At 51.3% G+C, this 18,722-nt stretch overlaps 1 protein-coding gene across 1 annotated transcript in view; it reads left to right on the top strand.

The window, feature by feature from the left end:
• Positions 1-17,973, top strand: part of LOC116952214 (SLIT-ROBO Rho GTPase-activating protein 1-like) — a 40,195-nt gene extending 22,222 nt beyond the window's left edge. Inside the window, exons 6-21 of the mRNA XM_032971349.2 lie at positions 1,778-1,906; positions 2,652-2,873; positions 3,219-3,320; positions 3,630-3,869; positions 4,354-4,438; positions 7,994-8,021; positions 8,542-8,644; positions 9,040-9,100; positions 9,402-9,479; positions 9,921-10,055; positions 10,677-10,782; positions 11,899-12,138; positions 12,593-12,663; positions 12,983-13,175; positions 13,504-13,678; positions 14,363-17,973. Coding sequence (XP_032827240.2) covers positions 1,778-1,906; positions 2,652-2,873; positions 3,219-3,320; positions 3,630-3,869; positions 4,354-4,438; positions 7,994-8,021; positions 8,542-8,644; positions 9,040-9,100; positions 9,402-9,479; positions 9,921-10,055; positions 10,677-10,782; positions 11,899-12,138; positions 12,593-12,663; positions 12,983-13,175; positions 13,504-13,678; positions 14,363-14,629 — 2,235 coding nt within the window. The 3' untranslated portion in view covers positions 14,630-17,973. The remainder of the gene's footprint in view (positions 1-1,777; positions 1,907-2,651; positions 2,874-3,218; positions 3,321-3,629; positions 3,870-4,353; positions 4,439-7,993; positions 8,022-8,541; positions 8,645-9,039; positions 9,101-9,401; positions 9,480-9,920; positions 10,056-10,676; positions 10,783-11,898; positions 12,139-12,592; positions 12,664-12,982; positions 13,176-13,503; positions 13,679-14,362) is intronic.
• Positions 17,974-18,722: the final 749 nt, after the last annotated feature.

Here is an 18,722-nt window from a genome sequence, read left to right as displayed (position 1 = left end):
GTCTGAGTCCGTGGGAGAGAGAGGCAGTCAGACATAGGGCTCTGTGTGAGTCAGTGAGAGAGAGAGGCAGTCAGACATAGGGCTCTGTGTGAGTTAGTGAGAGAGAGACGCAGTCAGTCATAGGGCTCTGTGTGAGTCAGTGAGAGAGAGAGGCAGTCAGACATAGGGCTCTGTGAGTCAGTGAGAGAGAGAGGCAGTCAGTCATAGGGCTCTGTCTGAGTCTGTGGGAGAGAGAGGCAGTCAGTCATAGGGCTCTGTGTGAGTCAGTGAGAAGAGAGAGGCAGTCAGTCATAGGGCTCTGTGTGAGTCAGTGAGAGAGAGAGGCAGTCAGTCATAGGGCTCTGTGTGAGTCAGTGAGAGTGAGAGGCAGTCAGACATAGGGCTCTGTGTGAGTCAGTGAGAGGGAGAGGCAGTCAGTCATAGGGCTCTGTGTGAGTCTGAGAGTGAGAGGCAGTCAGTCATAGGGCTCTGTGTGAGTCAGTGAGAGTGAGAGGCAGTCAGACATAGGGCTCTGTGTGAGTCAGTGAGAGTGAGTGGCAGTCAGTCATAGGGCTCTGTGTGAGTCAGTGAGAGAGAGAGGCAGTCAGTCATAGGGCTCTGTGTGAGTCAGTGAGAGAGAGAGAGGCAGTCAGTCATAGGGCTCTGTGTGAGTCAGTGAGAGAGAGAGGCAGTCAGACATAGGGCTCTGTGTGAGTCAGTGAGAGTGAGAGGCAGTCAGTCATAGGGCTCTGTGTGAGTCAGTGAGAGAGAGAGGCAGTCAGACATAGGGCTCTGTGTGAGTCAGTGAGAGAGAGGCAGTCATAGGGCTCTGTGTGAGTCAGTGAGAGAGAGAGAGGCAGTCAGTCATAGGGCTCTCTGTGAGTCAGTGAGAGAGAGGGGCAGTCAGTCATAGGGCTCTGTGTGAGTCAGCCATAGGCAGAGGAGGAAGGTATTGAGCCTGGGATTGAACAGGGGCAGGGAGCCCAGAGCACGGACGGCTTGGGGGGTAGAGCATTCCAGACTGTGGATGTAACAGAGGAGAATGGACAACCTCCCACTGAGCGATGGCAGACTGGGGGATTTCGGCACAAAGTCTTGATTTGCTGAAGAGGGGGGTGCGCGCGGAGAGGAGTGGAGTGAGATGAGAGGGGAGAAAGTAGGCAGGGGAGAGTGCTTGGAGGTTCTTGAAGACGCTGAGCGTGATTGTGAATTCGATCCAGGATTGCATTGTGCGCCAGTGAAGTGATCGGCGCGCTGCGGTGACGTGGTCCTGTGTGCGGGTGAGGAGTCTGGCAGCAGCATTATTTTTATCTAGTACAGTTAGCCGATTGTATGTATGTATGTTTAACTTTTTTCGCACCCTACTTAGCCAACCGTGCTAATCGGAAGTGCGGGGGAAGGCCTAAACTAAACACACAAAGAAGAAATGAGTTTTCAATCTAGATTGAAAAAAATAGAATTTGATTTACATCATGTGGCCTCCTTTGCCTTTTGGCGTCATCTGGTCCAACACCACGTGAGACTGGGCTCTAAGAAAAGCTGTCTCTGGGTGTGGAACAATCAATTTCAAGGACAATGCATACATTATCAGAGTTGTTTTTTGTTTGCATTCTGACCGCAAGGTATTGTGGTTAATGCAAACATGATTCCTTGTAAAACGGTGTCAGTTTTGTTGCCGGAAAAAAAGGGTGAAAAACCTATTATTAGAGTTTGTTTTCCCCCAAAAACATTGCTAAGTGTGCCTTGCCAGCCGCAGTCGGTGCTCGCTGACTCCGCTGTGCCGGCCGTGTGTGCGCAGTGGCAGGAAAAGTTCATCCAGAGCAAGTTTGCCACTGCCAAGCAGCGGAACGATTACTTGCTGGCGCTGGGATCAGCGGAAACGGCACTCAAGCAGTACTACACGTTGGACCTGCACCGCCTGCTTGACGTGAGACTCACTCCACGGACGTCCTTGTCAACGTTGCCGTCATCGACGCGATCGATCGTCGTCATCGACGCGATCGATCGTCGTCATGGACGCGATCGTCTGCGTCATCGACGCGATGGTCTGCGTCATCGACGCGATGGTCTGCATCATCGACGCGATGGTCTGCATCATCGACGCGATGGTCTGCATCATCGACGCGATGGTCTGCATCATCGACGCGATCGTCGGCATCGACGCTGACTCTGTTGTCTGAGCTGTGGTTCATGTCGTCGGCGTAAGAAAACGTTGATCGTGTTATCGTCATCGTAAATAATCATCGTCGCCACCATCGTCGCCGGATAATTTGTTGACACCATCATCGTCGTTGTCATTGCCATTATCATTGAACGTCAAGACAGATGTTGGCGTCGTCATTGATATCGTCATCAACATTGCCGTTATGATCGGCATCGATGCAAACATGATTGAATTTCTCATCGTCATCGAACATCATTGTAGATGTCATTGATGATGTTATGAGAAATCGTAATTATTGACGATTATATCATCTTGACATTATCATGTGCGTTGCCATCATCATGTTATGGACGTCATTGCTATTGCGCGACACATTCACCACGCCATATGACACGCACCATGGAACACCTCGCACACACATCGCACACATCCTCTCTCTCGCACTCTCACCACCTCTGCGCTGTTATCTCTCACACCACAATCACCGCCTTTGTCTCTCTCTCCCCAGCTGAACGAGGTGGGCTTCTACGAGGGCCTGAACGGCGCTCTGCGCTGCTACCTCTCGGCGGAGTTCTGTCTCACGGACTCGCGCACGCGAGCTCTGGACGCTGTCGAGCTCTCCGTGAACGGCCTCGTGAGCCGCAACGACCGCAAGGAGTTCCTCGCGGCCACAGGGCTCGACAAGGCCGTGCCACCCAAGCTCATGTTCCTGGCTCACGCTGGCGACGAGGTACGGGAGGTGGCGACGAGGTTGTGCCGGCCGACGACGGGGTGCGGAGCGTAACGACGAGGCGTGGAGAGCGGTGGTCAGTTGTGTGGAGGTGACGACGAGGTGCGGGAAGCGACGGCAAGTGTGGGTCGTGACGAGGTGTGGGAGGTGACGACGAGGTGCGGGACATGATGGGGTATGGTCTGAGATGACGCATACAATGTAATTGTGACGTACAGCCCCTCTGGTGACGTTACCGCCATTTAGGGGCGAATGGCGGCCGTTGTTTTTGTTGCGTCTTGGGAGGTTTGATCTGCGCGTGTCTTTGTTTTGTGTGCCCTGTCTGCATGTCTGTGTCTGTTACAGGTTTCTCAAATCACTGCTCAGGATCGCCTGCATCAAGACCTTGAGTTACGATTCAAAAGTGTCAAGGCAAAACTCGAGAAAAATAAACTCGAGTGTGAAGAGGTGGGAATGAGCGGTTGTGTTCATCGTTGTCATTGTCTTCATAGTGTCTCAGTCGTGATTGTCACCAACACCACGATCATCATCATCACCACCACTACCACCATCACCACCACTTCCATCATCATTATCACCACCACTGCCATCATTACCACCACCGCCGTCATCATCGCCACCACCATTGCTACCACCACTACCATCATCACCACCACCACTACTATCACCACCACCACCACCACCACTATTACCACCACCACTATTACCACCATCAGCATGATCACCGGGCCGTCGCGATATCCCGTCTGCGCGCAGGTGAAGAAGACGATGGACGTCATTCTGAAGTCTCTGAAGGACTTCCTCATCACCGAAGAGGACTACGACATGGCGCGGCTCTTCCGGCTGGGCGACGGGACGCCGAGGGGCTCGGACCTAGATGGTGGAGATGTCGGCGAGGGCGGGGGGAGGACCCCGCAGGCCCCGACGTCGCCCTCTCCTCTGCCCCTCGTCGCTCGGCGCAAGCAGCAGATAGATATGGAGAACTTCTATGTCGACGTGAGCGCAGTCTGAAGGGCGACGAAATGCCCCTCCCCCCCCACCCCCCTGAAATTGAGATTAAGATGCGCACTTGCCATGAACATCTGGTCACCCGGCAGTGGCAGCAGCAGCAGCAGCAGCACCAGCAACCGCATTTGTTTGACAAGCCTGTCTGTTGATGTGGTGAGGCACGGGAGGTCGATAGACCGATGGACTACATTTGTGGAGACGTGGAATGGAGTTCTGCTTGTAAATTAAATATTTTTTTCGCTCAAAATTGCCACCGTTAGCACCACCATCACCAACGTCACCGCCGTCACCATTTCCACCTTCATTGCCACGACCATTATTATAATCGCCACGACATTCAATGTTGCCAACATCATCATAATCACCACTATCATTACCACACTCATCACTTCCACATTCATCACCACCCTCATCGTCACAATCACCATCGGCACAATTTGTCATTTACAACCATGATGTTTGTACCCCGCAGAAGCTGCAGAATTTTATGGAAATGAACGGCATCATTACGAAACTGGAGGCGAAGCACGGGCTGATGAGTCGCGCGCTGGGCAAGGGTACGCTTTGACTCAGCACCCACAGCCCACTCCGCACTTAAATCCCTTCCTCCTCACACCACAAGCTTGCCTTGGGGATTATTAACTGTGAATACTCAAACCAATTATAGATATCCATTGTAATTTATTTGAATAAATTAACCCCCCCTCCTCTGGTCCTTGCACCTGATTGATATGTAGAGGTGATGACATCACGCTTATTCCTCTTTAAGACCGAAACAGGAGGAGGATTTGTCCACAACTCTGGCTGTGGCCTGATGATGCCCGTTGTAATTACCGGCAAAACGTCACGGTACTCGAATTGTAAATGTCGTGGGTTTACTGTCCAACACAGAACCGATTAGTGCTAAACTAGTAAGGAATCGGCACTTTTTGAATACGTAACAAACCTTACTAATTGGCTGTGTCAGGTGGTGATGGCGGATTGTTACTACCTCACTGGGTCTTGGGATTTTCGTTCTGGAGGGTCCTGCCAAGTGTTTTTGCAGTAAAGGGGGGCAATGTTGCTGCTGCTGCTGTGTGTAATTTCAATTGATTAATTTGCTGATTAATCCATAATAGAGTTTTTTTTGGCTTAGATGATGTAAATATAAATGTGTTGTTAAACCTGTAACCACCACGCGGAACACAGTCAATTAGTGAGGTTTGTCACGTAAACAAAACATTGCCAATTCGTTACTAGTACAGCACACCGGTGTGTTGCAGAATAAACCCACTACAACATCTACAATTCGAGTACGAATCTCCAATACACGCCGGTGTGCTGTACTACTAACGAATTGGCACGTGACAAACCTTACTGACTAGCCTTTTGCCCGTCCAAGGATGGGTGTATTGCAGTATATCTCAAACTTGCAAGCGAAAAGCAGAGCGCGACGTGATATTGCATTAATGCGTGTGCAATTTGTAAGGCCGCGGTGACACAGACTTATTTCATTTAAAGGTTATAATCCCTTGTTCATCATGACGTCATTTTTACTTTGATGTCTAAATAGCGTGACGGAGATCGCATGACGTGAGGGTTCTGCCTTTGTAGTGAGGGTTGTAAGTTGACGATGAGGAGGGGGGAGGAGGTGCCTGTTAATGGGGGGGGGGTGTCCATTTGGAGGACGTCACCTGTTCATGATTATTAATGAGGGGGGCTCTTTGATGTGGAGTGACGTCACTTGCGCATGATTATTAGTGAGGGGGGGGGGTGTCCATTTCAGGGATGGTCGATGTGGAGTGACGTCATGAGCGTTAAGGACAGATATTCCTGGGTGATTATAGTAGGTATTGGCTGGGTCGTGTGGTGGCGGGTTTAACGACATAACCAAAAAAAACCTCTTATGGATAATTTTGGTCGCGAAAGCCTCCGAAGTGCTAAACTGACTTTGCCTATTAATGTTTTCAGCATTGTGATTTTTCGTCTGGCCAATACCAGCTACATAGCATGGTGGGGTTTTTTTTTCTCTTAGCCGTGGGAAGAAACCGGGGAACCCAGAAGAAGAAACCTGGGGAACGCAGAGGCAACCCATGCAGAAAAAGGGGTGGAACATACAAACCCTGGGTCAGAAATCGAACACGGACACTTGTTGCCACTGCACCACCACCCTGCCGGGATGATCTAAAAATGTTAGATCCCTCATGCCTCTTTTTTTTTTTCCCCCCCGATTAAAGTAAATGCGTGCTACCAGCGAAGCGTCGTTCCCAATTGTTCAACGGTGTGGAATTGCTCTCCCGCATCACCGGTGGTCTGAAGCAGTCATACGTTTGCGCGTTTATTCATCACGTGACAGCTTTATTAATTGGCTGCATCGGATTGTGAGGGTATACGACACACATTTGACTCACCGTTCATGATTTTTATCATGAATGGTATATTAGTCGTGAAAGCCTGCACGTTATATTTACGCTGTTTCTGCACGTTTGGACGTATAACTGTCTTAGACTCGTCACCCTGCGGGCAATCCGACACATTCATTGCCGCGGCCTCACTTTTTCCCACCGCAACATTTCCCGTTTCAAAACTTCCGCTTTTTCGTGCAGATTAATTAAATTATTTCCCCCCTTTCACTTCCTCATTTTTTTGTTTAGCTATCGCTGCACAAATTCAGCAGAGAATGGGTTTTAGGTGAGATTTTTTTCTGTGTCCTTTGCCATAAAATCTCGAGCGTTTTTATATTTATTTTATCGCCACCGTTCTACGAGCTTCGGTGTTTCCAGCAGCTTTGGCGGTCGGGCCGTGGCAATTGGCCGGCGCTCGTGACGCCAAGCTATAAGCCACTGACTTCGGCCTCCGTGCCAAAAAAAATGCATCTAAAACCGAAAAACAGAAGTGTTTATGACATGTGCAAATGTGGCAGAGGGAAGTGGAACGGGGGGGGGGGGAAGAAGCAATGAGGCAATGGTTTGTGTGGGGGCTCTTGTTGAGTTGTTGAGTTGGGGGCAGGGGGGCTCACGATGGATATTAAGGTGTAATTAACAAACCAAAAAACTCAACACATTTGTCAGTGACACTATGTGCGTGGCCTTAAAAGGACAAATATTTAATCGGTGGCGTTTTGGCCAAATGGCCCTTATTCGTAGCACGTGAATTGAGGTGTAATGATTAGCAGGACACCGTTTTTGGGGCACCTCGGTGGCTCGGAGATGTTAACTACCTCGCTTGGTGTACAGGAGGTCGTGGGTTCGATCCCGGCCTCGACGCCTTTTGTATATTTCGAGTTTGCGTGTCTCTCCACGTGGTCACATGGATTTCCCTCCGGTTTTTCCCTCCACATTTAGAATAAACATGCGTTTAGAGTATTTGGCTGCTTTAAATTTCCACGTAATAAGCCATTTAATTGGGCCATCATTTGTGATAGCCAGGTCGCTTCTGAAAAGAGCTATTTAACTCAGTGGGCCTTACCTGGTAAAATAATGATAGGTTCATATTCTTTGGGTCTTTCGGTAAAGTCACATGGATAGGTTTAAAGAAAATAACAAAAAACTACGACGTTTCCTATCTCCGTGACTTTACCGAAAGGCCCAAAGAATATGAATTCCTGCAGTCACGAAAGCTTTAAATCATGATAGGTTTATAGTTTAGGTTGAATTTGATCTCCTGGCGTGCCAGTTGAAACAACGGGGCAACGCTTCTCAAATCAAACCCTCCCCCGCCACACACCTCCGTCCACACAACGGTATAAAATGTCTGTGGGTACTTCTTTAGCAGTGGGACGGCTTGGCCAAGACCAGTTACACGGCATACGTTATGTTAGCTGTGGGAGGAAACTGGGAAACCCGGAGAACACCCATGGGGAATACAAACTAGGGAGAGAATGCACAAACCACCCACACAGAAAGGCACACCCGTGTCGGGAATCGAACATTCCAGGTCGCTCTTGCTTGGAAGCACACGAGCATAATACCGCTGCTGTGCCAGCCTGCTGCTGTTGCATTGAATCGCCCGCCCTGAATCGCCGAGCGTGGAGAAAATTACTGCGCCGCTGGTGCCCGCAGGCCTCTTGGTCGATTTCGCTGCTGGATGGGCTAACGTTTGTGTGTTTTTTGTGCGATTTATTTTACTCGCAGGTAAGGAGAATGAAAACTCCGGATCGAGGTTTGTACTCTCCAACTGTGCTTCTCAGTCGCTTGCTTTCTCAAACGTTCTGCACATCGCATCAAATCGCTCACAAAGGATCCCCCACCACCCGTGCGGCCTACCCAGGCTGTTGGGTCAAGTGCCGCGATAAGTTTATACGTGATGGTCCCCTTCATTAAGCTATAATATGTGGCTGAGTCGTTTCTGAAAAAGAAGCTAATAACTCGGTTGGTTTTACCTCGTAAAATTTTAAAAAATAGCTCCGTTTTGTTTGTATTTGTGATTGGTTTATCCTTCCTGTACTTTGCACTTCCATCGTGTTTTCGTTTTGTTTGTTGTTGTAACCGTTCTGACCCCGTGCCCCTACTGAACATGTGTGAGAAAGAGCTTTAAGGCTCATCGGATTCCTTAAGAATAAATGACTTCTGATTCTGTGCGCGATGGTATGAACCGGCAGCTCGCGGCCAAAGGCATGCTGGAAAGTGTAACAATCTGTGCGCATCTGCGATGTTCCCCTCGCTTGCCATCGCCGTTTCAGGCCTCCGTCCATCCCTCCAAAGCCGCAGAAGATCCGGAGACACCGGCCAGCTTCGCGGGTGGCCGTGAAGCTGTTTAACGGAGACCTCGAGGCGTACATCAAGGTGAGGGGACCTGCTCGGCTCGAAACGGATCTGCTGCGTTGACGTGTGTATGTATGTATGTATGTTGAACTTCTTTCGCACTGTACGTAGCCAAACGTGCTAATCGGAGGTGCGGGGGAAGGACAACAAACTTAAACACAAAGAGTCGTTCTAAAATTCGTTTTCAATCTAGATTTATGGACCCAGTACTGTTGGGGCAAGTAAATCCTCGTTAATTGGCCGATAACACCTTCATATGTAGAGGTCCGCAGAGCTTGGGGGGGATATTGGCGCAGACAGGACCCTCCTGAAAAGTGAGGCTCATCACGGGTGAACAAGTGTAACGAGAGTGAATCATGTTCTTGCGTGCAGCAGTAGGTATTTATATGCATTGGTGTCTTCTTATTTTTAACCAGGAGTCTAACCAGCCTGTGCCCTTGGTGGTCGAGAGCTGTGTACGCTACATCAACCTGCACGGTAAGACACCACGCGGTATACTTCACGGACTGACGGGGTTGTGATGGTATAACGGTGGTGTGAGTGGTTCAGGGGTGGTGTGAATGGTGTTAAGGTGGGGGTGAGTGGTATTAAGCTGGTGTAACGGTGGTGTGATTGGTGTAACGGTGGTGTGAGTGGTCTAACAGTGGAGTGAGTGTTATCGCGACGGTGTAACGGTGGTGTGAGTGGTGTAGTTGCGGTGTGAGTGGTGTAGCGGTGACGTGATGGTTGTGCGAGTGCTCGCACGCTCGTTCTAACGCTCGCGATTCTGACACTTCAGGGCTCCACCACGAGGGAATCTTCCGCATATCGGGATCGCTGACACAGATGACCGAAATGAAATCGGCGTTCGAGAGAGGTGCGACATCCAGCGCCACGATCCGGATATCGGGGTCGATCGATGTGTTGTGGAACGCTGGTTGCCGGGGCTGATGGAAGAAGGGATTGTGGGATGTCGATCATTGGGGTTGATATCGGTTAATTTGGGGTTGGTGGCAGTTATCCGGGGCTGGTGGTTGATAGGATTGAGGAAATGTTGATCATTGCCGTGGATAGCCGTTATCGGGGCTGATGGCGTTCCACGCATGCTGATGATGGTGGCTTCATAATTTTATGTTGGTTATCGGGGTTGATTGCGGTTATTGGGGTTGACGTTATTTAGGTTGATTTCGGTTATCACATGTTCCTGGTGGTTTCATGGTTTATTCTGGTTATCGTGGTTGATCCCAGTTATTGGGGGGGCTTGATGTCGTATATCACACATGCTGATGGTGGTTTCATGGCTGATTCCGCTCACCAGGTGAGGACCCGTTGGATGACGATGACGATGGGCGAGCGATAGACAGCGTGGCGGGCGTGCTCAAGGCCTACTTCCGGGGCCTGGAGAAGCCCCTGTTCCCCTCACACATGTACCAAGACTTCCTGGATTGCATCAGTAAGACACGCACACGGAGACAAAATATCCCCCCGTATAGCGTTTAACAGACCATCGTGGCAAGTGCCGTTATCAAGCCACATGTGAATGCCGGCACGGCACATGAGGGGCGGGGGGGTGATACAGCCAGCACTACGCCCGGCCGTCTGTGTCATCCCACACACCGCACCGGTACTCGTTTCAGGCTGAGCCGACCCAGGGGAGGTTCAGAAGCGGTTCTGTGTGGAGTGGTGGCGTAGCGGTTAATGCGCTGCTCGTTGAACGCGGTGACCTGGGTTTGATTTTCGGCCACTGTGTGAGTCAGTGGCGAGTGACGTTTGAACCTTGCCCCAACCAGCATGTGTAGGCTACAATAGGGCATCGTTGTCTTAACAGAGACACGTTAAGGCCACGTGAAATGTAGAATCCCTGCTGGCAGGAGGTCACGGGATAGACCCAGGTGCCATGGGTCCACTGACTGAGATGACTGGCCGATACACCACCTGTACCCCCTGCTGTGCCACAATAACACACACACTAACACACAGACCTACACACGAGAGCTTACTGCCTCACCACCACCTGTGTAGCATGCCGATGGTAATAGGCGCTCGCTAACAGTGATTTGTGTTCGTTACCCAGAAATCTCTGAGCATCATAAGAGGATCGCATGCCTCCGGGACCTCATCCGCAAGCTCCCTTGTCCCGTCATCGTCGTCCTCCGCTACCTCTTCACCTTCCTCAACCAGTGAGTTACGGCCACAGTCACCACCTCATCATCATCATCGCCATCATTGTTGTCCTCCGTTACCTCTTCACGTTATCAAACGTGACCCATTATCATCCTCCATGGTCTCCGCCTCCTCAACGTTATTGTGATCAACATAATCCATGTTCTATTCACCGCTGGATCAAGACCTTTCCGAACCTTTGTTAATCCCTTATGCGGGTCCAGAGTGGAACAATCCATCTACGGCACCTGGATTTCATCGCTCTGTCTCGACGTTGGACGTTATTTTCGCCGATTAAAGACTTAGGAGGACAAACACGCGTGTTGGGAAACAGATACAGAATCCTGAAAAAGAGCTTTATAGCTCATCGGGATTCATCCAGTACGAATACATATTCTGATTCTGGGTGATTTTTTTGTTTTTCCCAGTCGGATGGAACAGTGTCTCCCATCCTCAGGCGAACGTTGTTTTTTGTCCTCGTCTCTGTTGGTGGCCTGCCCTGATTGAACTGGATATTCCACATTCCCATGACAGGAGGCTAATAGAAAAAAAAACACTAGTCAATTGATTCTGACAGGTGATTAATAGTTCAGTTGGAATGTTGCACTTTCACAGTGAGCTGTGTGCAACGTTTAAACAGAAGCGGTTATGAAGTGTTTACAGTTGAGCCAGACTGGCGCAGGGGAGCACTTGACACTTTGATAGCAAAATTACAATACGTGTATATATTTTTTTATATCTTACTAAACCTTAATACAGTACAACCTTGGATTGCGAGCATAATTCGTTCCCGGAAACGTGTTTGTAATCCAAAGCACTCGTATATAAAAGCACTCGTATATCAGTCGTGATCACGTGACGCTCGGCAGACAAAGCCTATACGTACACTACTCGTATTGCAAGACCTCGCTCGTTTATCAAATTAATATTTATTTAAAATGTTTGCCCGCCTTGCAAAACACTCGCAGACCAAGTTACTCGCAATCCAAGGTTTTACCGTAACATGAATAACTACAACCTGGCAGTGTGCTGCTCATATCTCCCACCCCTCCCGATATCTCCCACTTCTCCCATGTCTCCTCCCTTGACCTTCTCTCCCCCCGCGTGTCTCCCTCTCCGTGTCTCGCCCACAGCCTGTCGGGCTTCCGCGATGAGAACATGATGGACAGCTACAACCTGGCGGTGTGCTTTGGGCCAACGCTGGCGCCCGTGCCACCTGAGTTTGACCAGGTGATGTGCCAGGGCAGCGCCATCGAGCTGGTGAAGCTCATCCTGGTGGAGGCCGACTCGCTCTTCCCGTCACCGCGAGAGCTCCCGGGCCCCATCTACCGGCCCGTCCTGGCGCCGGACAACGAGGACGACGACGAGATGTGGTGCGGAGAACTGCGGTGGTGGCAGCGGTGGTTGCGGCGGTGGTGCTGGCGGTGGATGGAGCGGTTGGGGAGCGGCGGTGTAGCGGTTAGCGCGCTGTACTACGAACCTGGCGTCCCGAGTTCGATTCCCGCTCGTGGCCCAACACCAGTGAAAATTATCTGAACCGGTCGACGCGGCCTCAAATGAGTACCTGGTGCGGTGTGTAAACATCGCCACTGGAGAGACAAAGGTGACCGGGCGTGGTGCTGGCCACCCACCCCCTCGTGTGCCGTGCTGGCCTTCATAGGTGCTCGCAAACAGCACTTGGCCCTACAGTCTGTTCAGGCTATACCAGGGATGTTTGTCTTTGGTGGTGGTGAGGGTAGTGATTGTTGGCGATGCACTTGCTTACAACAGTGATGACGGCAATGACGGTGACATTGTGTCGATGGTGATGGTGTCGATGTGCAACAGTGACTCCTCGTCGGCTGAGGGTTTACGTTCTGACGACGGGACGTCGCAAGACGAGATCTCCGTAGACGATGGTGAGCATCCGTCGTCACCTCATCGCCCCCGTCACCTCCTTCCGTTGTCACCTCACCTTTTCACCTCTTTACCTCATCTTAATTATCACCACACGTTTACTGACTGTGGGCACACGCATATGCATGTGTGGTCTGTGCATGTGTGTGTGCATTTGTAACTAAAACGTAACACTCGCCCACCTGTGTATGTGTGTACACGTGTACGTGTGTCTGTGTGCCTACCATCCCTATGTGTGTACGTGTGTCCGTTTGCCCACACGCTCGCCCACGTGAGTACGTGCTGCGTACGTTCTCCCTCTCCCTCCCTCCCTCCCTCTAGACCCTTGCCCGTGCGTGGCGGTGGCGCGCTTCGACTACGCCGCTCGCTCCGAGCGGGAGCTCGGGTTTCGCGTGGGCGACAAGCTGGAGCTGCTCCGTCGCACCTCTGCCGAGTGGTGGCAGGCGCGGTTTGGCGACCGCGTCGGCGCCGTACCGCACGACTACCTGCAGCACCTCGGCCACGTCGAGCCGTGGTGAGCCCGGCGAGCGCCCTCGTGCCCACGGCTCCTGGCGGGGTGGGAGGTCGCCGCCCGCAACCTGGCACCCACCCGGCGTGCCCGCCGCCCGGAGCCTGCCGTGGCTTGGCACGCCCGCCGCGGAATTCCGTCGCTCGCTTCCTGCGTGCTGTGTGGCCACCGCCTGCCCTGCCACGCAATGTACTCGCCGCAGCCGGATACCATCGAACTAAGCCGCCGCTGCCTGCCCGCGGCTTGCCACGGCTTGCCCACGGAACAACATACCGATTGCCTGCTAATTGTGATGACAGTGAAAATAATGTCTTTTTTTTGTTTTACTTTACAGGGACGATAACAAACACAGCGCCTCTTCCTCCCCGGACTGGAATAAAAGCAGTCCGGAGACTAGGAAGGGCAAGTCCGGATTCGGTAATGCTGAGGTCCAGCCGGAGTCCAAGTCAGCGGGCGGAGTCCGTTCCATCGCTTCGGGGCAGCCGGCAGTGGCCCACCCTGATGCCAAGGTGAGTGGAGTCGTGGTCAGAGATTCGGATTATTGAAAATTACGGGAAAGAATGACTGGCGCGAATCTGAATGTGGTGTGTGTTTATGTATCTCTGTGGGTGTACTCATCTCCATGTTACCAGGATGCTGAAATCCTGGAATCGAATCCGTGTCTTATCTGGATTCGATCGCACGACATAAAATTAAGTTTCTGAATCTGGGGGGGGGGGGGGGGGAGGTGGTCACAGACCAGGGGTCTTAATTGGGTGCCGCTTGGTATGCAGGAGGTCGTTTGATCCCAACCGTGATGCTTGTTTTAATGGAGTTTGCATGTCTCTGTCTCCCCGTGGTCGCGTGCGATTTTTATCTGAGTCCCTCCACATTTAGAATCAACAACACGTGTTTTAGAGTACTTTTCCACGTGATAAGCCACTTCGTTGAGCTATAAGTTGTGGCCTGGTCGCTTCTTGAACGGATCTATATTGCTCAGTGAGCCCTACCTGGTAAAATAAAAAAAGTTAATTTTTTAGTAATTTTAATTGGGGGGAGGGGCGGAGCGGGCCGGGGCGGGGTCCGGGGTCCGGGGTGGGGGGGCAGGGTGGGGGAGGGCAGTGCGGGGGGGGGGGGGCACCCTCCCAAAATTATTAATAGCCACCACTCTCGTGAAACCCATTGTCAATTTGCCCCTCCTCCTCTCCCGTTAGGACAAGCGGGATTTACGTCCGCACGCTGGCTCCTCCGTCTCCAACGTCGCTGTCCACCGCCAGCGCTGGGTGACGCCGCGCTCCGCGCAGGTCCTCCCGTCGGCGCTCGCCGTGCCGGACGTGGTGCAGGACACCCTCCCCCTGTCCCCCACGCCGGCCGAAGGCGCCGGCCACAGCCCCACCGTGTCCCCGGGCCTCACCACGTTCCGGCCACCGCTGCCATCGACCGTCAACCGCCCAGGGCGGCACGGTCAGCAGAAGAAGTGATCGGGGGGGGGGGGGGGGGGGGGCGGTGTTAGTTAAGTCGTCGTCAGGGCTAGGATTATGAGCGCGGAGAGCACCTTAATATTTGACATTGGTAATGTCATAATACTTCACGACCGTTATCATCGTCATCACCGTCATTGTCGTCGGCACGCCTGGCAGAGGAAGCAGCGGAAGGTCGGTGTTAAGCCGCGTCCTCGGCGCCTGCGCAATCGGTTGCACGCAACTTGGCTGCGTGCAACGGAATTACTAGTTTGTGGGCGTCCCCTTTGCCAGTTGCGAGCTTTCTCACAGTGGAGATGGCCTCCTCGACTGTCGAGCGTCGATCTGCCCGCAGCACCACGCGCTGCGCATTTTTCCGGGTTGTGATCCCCTCGTGAACGTGCACCATGCACAATCACTCACTCGTGGGAGCCTTCCCGCTCCGATTTCCCGCTCCTCGGAATCTAAGGCAACTGGGCAGAGCGTTACCAATTCATAATTTGAACGATCCTGACCAGGGTCGGGTGGGAGGGGGGGGTCACCAGACAAGGGGCAGGGCTCTGCTGTGAGGGGCGTGGCCATACTATGTAGCCACACCCACATACATGCTTGTGCACTTCTGAGCAACTACTTGCTTGCTCAGAAGTGGACAAGGCAGTCGCGGGCAATTAAAGTTGCGATGTTTCGAGCAGTTGCTGATCTGGTTCGCGGAGCTGATCGCTCTGGGTGTGAACTCCGGCCTATGTTACATTGGTGTTGTAATCGTCAGAATTATTTGCCATCAGCAGTTTTATTATTGGCATTGTGACTGTTTCATCGTAGTTGGGTAGCTGAAGAAGTGAAGAGAGGATGATAATAATGTCATTACATTGTGGTTCGTTTGTGTCTATGTCATCATAGCTCCATTAGTGTCATCTTCACCGTTGGCCTGCCCAGTTGACAATATTAATGGCGAAGGTGTGATGTCGCTGACTTTGTCATTGTCTATATCATCATCATCATCGTCATTATCATCATCGGCATCTTTATTTTTGGAAGTCATTGTTAGTATCATCATTATTATCAACATCGTTGGCACACCTAGCAGGGGGAGAGAAAACGGAGGCTGATGGGTGGGCATGATGTCACCACTGACATCGGTGCCATCGTCTCAGCAGCAGCATCCTCAACATCGGCATCACGGGCAGAAATGTCATTGTTGGCCCACGCCGAGTGGACGGTCGTGATGAAGGAATCAATGTCATCAATCGTCAGTGGCAGAATCAGCTGATTCGCCATCATAATGAGCAGAATCATCATCAACATCATCGCCCAGCACGATGATGCCAGCCACATCACTGGCATCGTCGTCGTCACCATTATCAGCAGGATCGTTATCACCATCATCATTATCGGCATGGTCCACAGCATCGTCACCTTCATTGCCATTGTTAGCGTGGTTTCTACAAATTAAAATCGCCATGGAATTATACCACCACACCAGGGGCATCGTAATTCACTTAATTGTTATGCTTAAACTGAAGACGCACGCATCGAACCGCGTGCATGCGAGTAAAGTAGTGCCTCTTAATGCAGATACTTAGAGGCGCTACAACTCCACTGTTTAAAAGAAAAGTCAACACATTGAACGAATCGCGACCTGAATCAAACAATCGGATCATATTGGCCCGGGTGGTGGGGGCATTCCTCTCATCATCATCCACATGGGACGTAACCCTCCTCACCACCACCATCACCGTCATAACCACTCGCCACCAACAACAGCCGACATTTGCCACTAAGTGTTAGTAATGTCACCGCGGTGATTGTGCCAGGCTAGGTACACGTCGAGTCTATCACGTGAAGTGAACGCGAATGTCATTACCAAAATAGCGAGAGAACTGCATGTGAATGCATTGCCTTGAGGGGTTTATTCTTAATTTCATTATGACTCAAACTCACTAAAAACCACAGCGACTTTCCATGTCCTCGGAAGATTGACAGATTTCCCAGGACAAACAGCTACCTCCTGCACAAGATGACGATCCTGAGAAAAACCAGGACAAGTGGCGACCCTATAGATTTCACCCACCACCACCATCACCACCACCAGGGGCGGAGCCAGGATTTTGACTTTGGGGGGGCTGACTTCAATATTATGAGATATCCAGTGTATGTTTTCCAATGGGCGCCACAAATGGATAAGAAGGCCGTGGCGGACGTGCGGAGTTTATTAATAGGTCGGAGCCACTGATGTGGCTAATAAGTTCGATAAGTTCGAAAGGCTGCCGCTCAAGCAGCCTGCAGGGCAGCACAAGGTGGCAGCCTGCAGGGCAGCACAAGGTGGCAGCCTGCAGGGCAGCACAAGGTGGCAGCCTGCAGGGCAGCACACAAGGTGGCAGCCTGCAGCATTTTGCATTAGCCGGATATCCGGTTATCCCGATTACCGACTTTCCCAAAATTTCAGGGGGGGCTGAGCCCCCCCCAGCCCCCCCTGTGGCTCCGCCCCTGACCACCACCATCATCACCACCACCACCGCACATTCCATTAACGCCCTGTGGAAGGGCCGCTGTCTGTTAATAAAAACATGTTTCGCATCCACTACTGGTGGAATGCTGTCAGGGTATCTGGGTCCATAACAAAAATATGGACATGTAAGGATTTAAATTTTGTTTCTGCTTCATGTTAATTATCAAGCGCTGATAAAAACGATACTTGGGGATAATTTATATCCGGAATATTTTATTGTCTTCTGGTTATTAATATGAAAATGTCAAGGTTTTTGTTGTTGCTGTTCTGCGTTCGTAAACTGCACCGTGCGCATCTCTAAATGTAAACCCAATTTACGGATACTTTTCATTGGGCCTATTGGAAGGACGCGTTGACACTGTGACTATAGGGCTCTGTGGCTGTATTCATATCGGCATACGGCATAGCACAGTGGTTATTGCACTGCACTGCACTAGGAAAGCAGCAGCCCCGAGTTCCATTCCTGGCTGCGACTGATATCAGTGGTAAGATCCCGGGCTCCTCGCCCTTCAATCACCTGCACTGACCAGCGTGGTGAAGTATGGTCAAGCAAGCCCCATGACCAATGCAGTGCTGGGAAGGATGTTATCCAGCAGTGGATAGCTCAGGCTGCTGCTGATGATGTGGCATCGTGTTAGAGGATACAGAACAAGTTTTATAACAGTTACAAAGTTTGATACAGAGCTTCAGGTACCATTATTTTATTACTGACATTTGTATATTTGGCAAGGACCAACGTCTGCTGAACGTCGACTCTTTGGGTTGTGAGTGACCGTTTTAATGTCGTACTCGATTTTTCAGGGACAATCAAAATGCGAAGTGTGATATTTAAATAAACACAACGGCCAGAAACGAGGATTCACGGGGTCAGTGTTTGCCCGCGTCCCCAAAAATATTTGCGTTTGGTTATTTGTGTACGGTAAGTCCTCGCTTATCACGTGTTCACACTCTTAACACGTTTTCGCTGTGACGAGGTTGGTTCTTCCATAAGGGAACACTTCGCACAGCGCAGAATGCGTCCGTTATAACGCGGGGACGCTCCCGTTATAATGCGCTTTCTGAGCGGTCGATGACGGACTACTTGAGTTGCGTGGCTAAGCGATACGATACAGTACGCGGAATGACGAGGGTAAAGTGGTGGCGTACCCTACTCTCAGTTTATTGTCCCGACATGGGACGCACTGCAGGCTGAATTAACAGCGCAAATGTGATTCAGCGACTCGGCAATTCCTCGCTAAACGCGGCACTTTCCAGGAACGCATCTGCCGCGTTAAACGTGGGAATCGCTGTACCCTTATTGTGAGAGGAGATGGAGCGGTAAAGAGCATCTGGTGTGCAGGAGCGAGGCATCGTGACATCAAAAGGCATGGTGGTGGATTGGGGGGTGGGGAAGCCTTCATTTTTCCAGCACTGGGGAGCATTTGCCAATCATTCTTGGTCATTTAACCCATAAAGTCTGGCTCTGTCCCATCACCTGCTGGCAGCGGAGCCTTTCAACACTTCGCTCGGCCTGAAAGTGCAACAGTGAAACTGGCAGCAAGTCGAGCGTGGGATGGATGGAAATCTAACGAGGGCCTTCGCGCTGCACAGTGTACACATTCTCAC

This window comes from Petromyzon marinus, chromosome 46 (genome assembly GCF_048934315.1).
Source record: "Petromyzon marinus isolate PM22_M1 ecotype Great Lakes invasive population chromosome 46, UKy_Petmar_22M1.pri1.0, whole genome shotgun sequence".
Classification (NCBI taxonomy): domain Eukaryota; kingdom Metazoa; phylum Chordata; class Hyperoartia; order Petromyzontiformes; family Petromyzontidae; genus Petromyzon; species Petromyzon marinus.
This window is presented reverse-complemented; position numbering and strand designations above follow the sequence as displayed.